Source organism: Hippopotamus amphibius, chromosome 9 (genome assembly GCF_030028045.1).
Source record: "Hippopotamus amphibius kiboko isolate mHipAmp2 chromosome 9, mHipAmp2.hap2, whole genome shotgun sequence".
In the NCBI taxonomy this organism is placed as follows: domain Eukaryota; kingdom Metazoa; phylum Chordata; class Mammalia; order Artiodactyla; family Hippopotamidae; genus Hippopotamus; species Hippopotamus amphibius.
In genome coordinates, this window is record NC_080194.1 from 85,781,836 (window position 1) to 85,789,698 (window position 7,863).

The following is a 7,863-nucleotide window of genomic DNA, read 5'->3' on the forward strand; positions in this document are numbered from 1 at the left end:
CCTTCACAAGGCAACTTACCCATTAATTCTTTTTCTCTACTGAAATAAAACTTAACTTTTTATTAGTTCCACTTTTTTTTATTTACTGGATATTCGCCATGGAAAAGCACACAGCACAGCTACATAGCAGCTTTTCAATTATTTGAGGATGAGTGTCAGGTCTGCTTCTCTAAGCAAAATTTCCTGGGAGCTTTCATAGTAAAAGTTAGAAGTTTGGCTCTGCAATTGAATCTGAGTTTTAATCTCAAACCAGTTACTTCCTAGCTATATGATCAAGTTACTAAAACTCTCTGTGCTTTTATTTCCTCTTTCACTTAATAAGGTTGTTTATGAGACTTAAATTTAAAAATAAAAGAACATAAAAAGAAATTAGCATAGCTCTTGCAAATGCTCAGTCAATATAAGCTATTGTTTTTATTAAACCATTTCTGTATGGGATGACAAAGTCACTTTACATATGTATGATCTTCCTTTAAAAGTATTTAGGTTATTAATACTGTTTTGTAAGTTACACTTGCTAGCTAGACACATAAGGTAATAATCAAATAATTGCTTATTATTTATCAAATAGCTTCTCAGTTTGACACCAATATTCATGCTCTGCAGACCTGTGCTCTATTTTGAAGTCCAACATTCTAACAAAGATGAGGAATGCCTCAGTGGTGACCGAGTTTATTCTGATGGGCATCCCACACACAGAGGATCTGGAGACATTGCTTTTTGCTCTGTTTTTGTCCTTCTACATCTTTACCCTTACAGGGAACCTGCTCATCCTGCTGGCAATTGTCTCCTCCACTCGGCTTCACACTCCCATGTACTTCTTCCTGTGTAAACTGTCTGTGTGCGACATATTTTTTCCTTCTGTGAGTTCCCCCAAGATGCTCTTCTACCTCGCAGGGAACAGCCGAGCCATCTCCTATGCAGGCTGTGTGTCCCAGCTCTTCTTCTACCATTTCCTGGGATGTACTGAGTGTTTTCTGTACACAGTAATGGCCTATGACCGCTTCGTTGCCATACGTTACCCTCTGCGCTACACAGTCATCATGAGTCACAGAGTGTGTGCCATCCTGGCCATGGGGACCTCATTTTTTGGCTGTATTCAGGCCACCTTTCTAACTACTCTTACCTTCCAATTGTCCTACTGTGGCCCCAGGGAGGTAGACTATTACTTCTGTGATATCCCAGTGATGCTGAAGCTGGCTTGTGCAGACACCTCAGCCCTGGAGATGGTGGGGTTCATCAGTGTGGGCCTCATGCCCCTCAGCTGTTTCCTCCTCATCCTCACCTCCTACAACTGCATTGTTTTCTCCATTCTTCAAATCCGCTCTACTGAAGGCCGACATCGCGCCTTCTCCACCTGCAGTGCCCACCTCACTGCCATCCTCCTCTCCTTTATGCCAGTGGTTCTCATCTACCTGCAGCCCACACCTAACCCCTGGCTTAATGCAACTGTTCAGGTCCTGAATAACCTTGTCACCCCCATGCTGAACCCCTTGATCTATAGCCTGAGAAATAAAGAAGTGAAATATTCTCTGAGGAAGGTGCTACAGCAGGTGGCCTTCCTTAATGAGAAGTGATAGAGACCACACCACATTGCTTACGAAAGGAATTTGTGCAGATGCTATCACTGCTTCCTTTTAGAGATGAAGACGGTAAGATTTGAAGACATGAAGTGAATTGCTCAAGGTCACATAACTAAGAAATTATCCTACTCAGGAGGGATAATAAGATATCCTACTATTTCCAATTGGCAATAAAATAGCCTAGACCTTCTATCTCTCCCTCTTTGTATTCCTTTGCTCCTAATCCTCTCCTCTTCCCTTCTTCCTTACCCTAGCACTTCCTCATCTTGGCTGGCATGATCATATAATCAACTTTTCTAATGCCTACATGACATAAGCCCTCATTTGAAGGTCTAAGTGTTGCAGAAAAATGTGAAAGTTTCAACCATATGGCTTCCAATGGCACTCTGTGATTTCTGACATGAAAAGAATTTGTGTAAAGGAAAAAGGCTTCTGGATGAGACCTCAAATAGGTCTCTTAATGAGTGAATCATACATAACAATGTGCTGTATCACCCACAAAGCCTGTATGTTGGTCTTAAACATGAAAACAAGCCTTGACTAGGAACTAAGCTGTGGATGAAAGAGATGATGAAGAAGGTAGCCAGGGAGAGTCTGTGAAGGGGTGACTAATTCTGTTGTTTCGCAGTATTAGCAATTTTAGTCTGTCTTTAGAATCCCAAGCACAACCAGGGGTCAATGCCAAATCTGAGCTGCTAATGTTCTGTGGTCTGGGATACTTTGCATACCAGAAAGGTGAGACTTCAGTGCTGTCCCCTAACTTTCCTTTGTTCTTTTGCCTAATGAGCTCAGCATGAGATACATGCTATTTCAATCCAGGCAGTGATTTGAAGGAAAGTGAAAAGGGAGATGAGAAGACAAAGGGGTGATGGTGAGAGCTCCAGGGGCTGACCTGGCCGGGGGAAGGGTGCAAGGACTGGAAAATGTGATTTAGGCTCCTTAATTCTTTAGGATTGATTCTTATGACTTTCCTTTGTAATCCTGATTGTAAGCCAGGGTAATGATGACTCGGGATGTCACAGATCACTGAGTAAAGAAATTCCTTGTTCTGATGACTATCACGACCCTTCTGCGGAACAATCCATCCTCAGGCTAAGGCATTGCTTTTGGTAGTCAGTCTACTGCTGTTGTAAATTCCTATAGAAAGAAGTAATTCCTTAGGTTAGAGGTTGGGGTTATAATTAACTCCTCCTTTGGGGGTATATAAGTCACCCATGTACGACCTCTTCTCGGGTCTCTCCACCCCCTTCTGGTGTCTATGCCAGAAGCTATTGTACTCTTCTCTAATAAACTGTTACTCTGTGACTTAAAACCTGAGCGATGGCCTGTTATTGATCCCGAGGAGAAATTCTTTTCTATTGGAGATGACGAATCCGCTCCCCTGGACGGATTTCACAACATCAACGGGAAGAGAAGGGGTGATGAGAAGAGAAAGGGGTGATTAGAACAGGGGTGATGGAAAGAGAAAGGTGTGATGGCAAAATAAGGAGATAAGAGGCAGTCCTACTCTCTGTTTGTTTATTTTCAGGATCAGAGTTCAGTCAGGGAATCTGCCACACTTGAACCAGCCACAACATTGTGTTTAGGGGCTCATGTCAGGTTGATGAGATGATGCATGTTTTTGAAGGGAAGAACATTTCCCCTGCTCACTTCTCTTAAACTCTGTGTCTTTTATTCTCTCTACCACAAATGCTCCTTCCAGAGTCTCCAGCTGAACAAATTCATTCTTATCATTAAAGACCCAGGTAAAATGTCATTTTCTGGGTGAAACCTTCTTTATACTAAGCAAGTCAGGTTCTCATTTCTCTCTGTTTTGTATCAGAGTTTATGAAATCATCACTCCATTGTGCTAGCATAAGTGGATACATTTTAGCAAAGCATATTCCAAGAGTAAAAGTAAAGTAGGTTCAGGGAGGGTAAAGAGAAAAACAACAGTCAGTTGGGGGCTGACTGTACAGAATTGACAGTTCATTTGTTGAATAGATGAAATTCTGAGTCTCAGATGAGTTTAGTTGTGGTTGAGGAAGCAGAACCTCAGTAACCTCCCATCTGTCAATTATTTCTTATCTATCAAGTATCTCCAGAGTGGAAAAGGCAGATTGATCTTCTGGCTCTTGGGATGAAGCTTCAGTGGTAGTCACAGCCCTTGTCTTTTAAAGAGTTTTTATCAAACAAAGGAAACATGGCAGCAGTCATGTTTTCTACTCATTCAGCAATGATTTTTAGGTACCACATTGCTGAATTGTTTTCCTAGACTAGAAGGTTTGCCCTCATTCCCAACTGGAACTCTTCCCAGAACTGGGCTTCTCTCTTCTGTATTAGGACTTTAATGAGCTAGTGTCCTGATCCTTTTCTTCAGACTCCATTGTTCTCCATTAATTTTACTCTGTGCCCTGACCATGAATCTTGGTTTATTATACCTCTGGAGTCAAACTCTTCTAACCCTATCACCGCCTTTCTTCTCAGACATCCATTTGGAAGCTATCAGCTGTCACTGTCATTTATCATCTACCTGTTTGAAATGTATTTGGTTGCTTACTCCTAAGATTATCTAAAACACCTGCTCCAACCAAAGAGCTTACTCTTAGACTTTCACTAAGTGTTCTACCCACTTGTAGCCCTTGTTCGGGTTGCAACAGAGGTATTTAACACAGCTGGTATAATGAGGCATGTTAAACTCTAAAGTACTATGTGAGATAGAACTACATCATGACTGTTAGTATTGTACTAGAAAGAGTTCTATAAAGGAAAGGGAAAAATAAGCTACATTGTTTAGTGTCTAACTTTGTGCCAAGAAGTTCTCTTTAAGAACTTTATATAACATTATTACACCTTTATATTAACACCTCAGAATATGTATTATCCTCCACCTATTTTCAGATGTGGGAACTGAACTCCGGAATGGGTAAGTAACATCCCTAAGATCATGCTGAATCAGAGGAAATGTAATTGAAGGTAGGATATATCTCACTCCAAATTCAAGATATTTTGCTGATTCTATCTAACACACTAGTGCATAAATAAAGTGATGTTGAAGTACATAAATTTTGTCTATGATTTTAATTTGTATAGTTACATGTGGTCAAGCTACTTGAGCGTTTGCAAAGTGAGTGAACAATATAGATATCAAAATAAAGTACAGAGTTACTTGACATTTATATCAAAGACCTAGTTGATCAACACATGAAACATATATATATTAATAATATTCCATAGTTAGATAATTTTAAAAACAAGTAACATTTCTCAAGTACTTAATGTCCACCAGCCAATATATTAAATATTCTATTTTTCTCATTTAATTCTTATAAATACTTTGTGGAGTGAGAAGTATTACTATTCAATATTTAAATGATCAGGGCATCAACATTCAACAGACTTAGTTTAAAAAAAAACTCAGCAGTGCTCAAAATAAGGAGGTGTAAAACCAGTTGTCATACACAGGTATGTCTAATAATAATGTTGGCTGCATTCTACAATGGTCCTTACACTATAAGCCAGGATAGGAAATTTATCACCTTCCTTTTCTGCTGTTTCTTTGAAGATTAAAGGTTATATATTTATTATTAAAGAGGAAAAGTCTTTTTTAAAAAAATCTGAACTGTATGTAATGAGGTGGATAGAACTAGAGTCTGTCACACAGAGTAAAGTAGTCCAGAAAGAGAAAAACAAATACTGTATGCTAACTCATATATATGGAATCTAAAAAAAAAAAAAAAAAAAAAAAAAAGGTACTGATAAACCCAGTGACAGGGCAAGAATAAGGATGCAGATGCAGAGAATGGACTGGAGGACACGGGGTTGTAGGGGGTGGGAGATGAAGGGGAAGCTGGATCAAAGTGAGAGAGTAGCATAGCCATATATACACTACCAGCTGTAAAATAGATAGCTAGTGGGAGGTTGCTGTATAACAAAGGGAGATCAACTGGATGATGGGTGATGCCTTAGAGGGCCAGGACAGGGAAAGCAGGAGGGAGTCGCAGGAGGGAGGGGATATGGGGATATATGTATAAATACAGCTGATTCACTTTGGTGTACCTCGAAAGCTGGTACAAGAGGTGGTAAAGCAATTATTTTCCAATAAAGAGCTTGAAAAAAAACTGAATGGTAAAATTAAGATGCAACAATGTAACAATTAAAAACAGTGCATCAATGGCATCATATGGCACTAGAATGACCATAATGTCAGTGATGTCACACAGGAATCAGAGGAAAAAGAGGTTTCCATTTATGAATGAATAACTGTTATGGGAACTTACAGAACTTGCTCAATCTCTTTAAACTACTAGAAAGTTGAGAAACCACGCTTTTGATATACGAGGGTATTAAAAGGAAGCACAAATCCATGACACGTGAGAGAAACAAAAAACAAAAACAGTTAGATGAACCAATGAGACTTCTGATCAACCTAGCGTGTTGCTTTGATGCAATTTCTGAACTTTGGCACAGGAAGTGTGGTTCCAAAAACTGCAGAGAAGTCTTGCTACATCAATGAGACAGAATTCAGAGTTCAGAGATAGCAAAATGGCTAGGATTTGTGGGGCAGAGCATTAAAGAATTAGAGAGGAGGGAGGTTTTCAGAAAGGTGCTCCAGAAATCAGCACAGGGTCCTCCTGAGTAAATGGCTAAATACTAATTTGTGAACACATAGGGTAAAATTCCCCATGTCTAGGCAAAGAAAAATGCTGAAACAATTATAACAAGTAAGAAGCTATATGCAAAAATATTTCAAGCACTCACTTAGAGCTGGAAATTATTTAGTTCTGACCTTCCCAAGTAGAGATGATATGGGACATCTGGTAGAGATCCAAGACCAGTCACACTTTAGGATTGGGGCTAAATTAGCCCCAAAGGAAAGCTATTCTAGGCAGATAATAAAGAAGCCTGAAATTAAGGCTTTGATTAATCAAGATGATCCAGAAATAATATAACCACCTGTCAGAACAAGCTCCCACCCTCTAAAGAATACCAAAATGAAGCACTCCCATGAGGGCCTTAGAGCTGAGAATAGTTTGATATTTCCATCATCCAGAGTGGAAAACCTTTATGTTACACAGAGCATTGAGTAGAGTATGAAGGTTTTATCTCAGCAGTGGAGCTAAACTATCAGCAGATTAAAGGCTGATCAGATCCTACCTGAGAAAATATAATAGCAAATCTTGAAAGAATCAAGCTTTCCCAAATAACTGCATCATAGAATCAAAAATATCCAAACATATAAATAAGCAGAAACATAAGGCCCATAATTATAGTAAAATTAAATCAATATACAAAGACTCAGAAAAGTGACACATGGTGCAATTAGAAGACAAGGACTTTAAACAGATTCTTTTAATTATTTTCTGTACGTTCAAAAGGTAAAAGAAATCATAAGCATCATGAGAGACATGAGTGACTTAAAAAATCACCTAAATCCAAGTTCTAAAGAGGCACTGTCTCCATGGAGGTCTGGATCTCAGCCCAGGCAGGAGTGTGCTTTTCCTTGAGTCTCCGTATGGCCCCAGAGAGAGGATTCCTCCTCATATCTACTACTCCTGCATTCTTTAGGATTCTCTTTGCTCTCATGAGCTAAATTCCTGTTACTCTAACCCCCCATTAAAAGTGTTTATATTGAATTTTCCCTATTCAAATTATTGTATGGTCTTCATCTCTCGACGAAGACGTTTTCCACCTAATGTCAAGAACAAAGCAAAGATCATTGCTCTGACCACTTCTATTCAATATTGAGTCCAGACAGAGCAAAAAATTAAGAAAAAGAAATAAATGCATCCTTATTGAAGTGAAGAAATAATGCTCTTTATTTGCAGACTATATGATCATTTTTGTGGTAAATCCTATGGTATCTACCAAGAAACTGCTAAAAATAAAAAGCAAACTTAACAAAGTTTCAGTTGTTCTATGTACATAACAACTATACCACAAAATGCAGATGTGTGTGTCAGGGGGAGATATTGGCCAATTATATTTTAATATTTCTATATTTTATGTGAAGTAGGACATTATTAACTGTAAGAGGACTGTGAAAATTTAAGCATGTACCTACTGATATTAAGGACAAAAATTTACTCCTACCCCTTTGCAGTCAACCCCCAAACACCCCAGCCTAGGTAACAATCTGTTTTCTATATCTTTGTTTTGCCTTTTCTACAGTTTTATATGAATGGGATCTATAATGTAAACTCTTTGGTGTCTGGACTTTTTCACATAGCGAAATGGTTTTGATGTGCATCCCTTTTCTGGTGTGTATTAAAATTCACGTCCTTTTTATTGTTGAGAAATA

The 7,863-nt window shown here is 38.8% G+C and overlaps 1 protein-coding gene across 1 annotated transcript; it reads left to right on the top strand.

The window, feature by feature from the left end:
- The first annotated feature begins 644 nt into the window (after positions 1 to 644).
- LOC130861632 (olfactory receptor 149-like) lies at positions 645 to 1,577 on the top strand. The gene has a single exon (XM_057750674.1). The coding sequence runs from the start codon at positions 645 to 647 to the stop codon at positions 1,575 to 1,577; it is 933 nt and encodes a 310-aa protein (XP_057606657.1).
- The last annotated feature ends 6,286 nt before the right edge of the window (positions 1,578 to 7,863 follow it).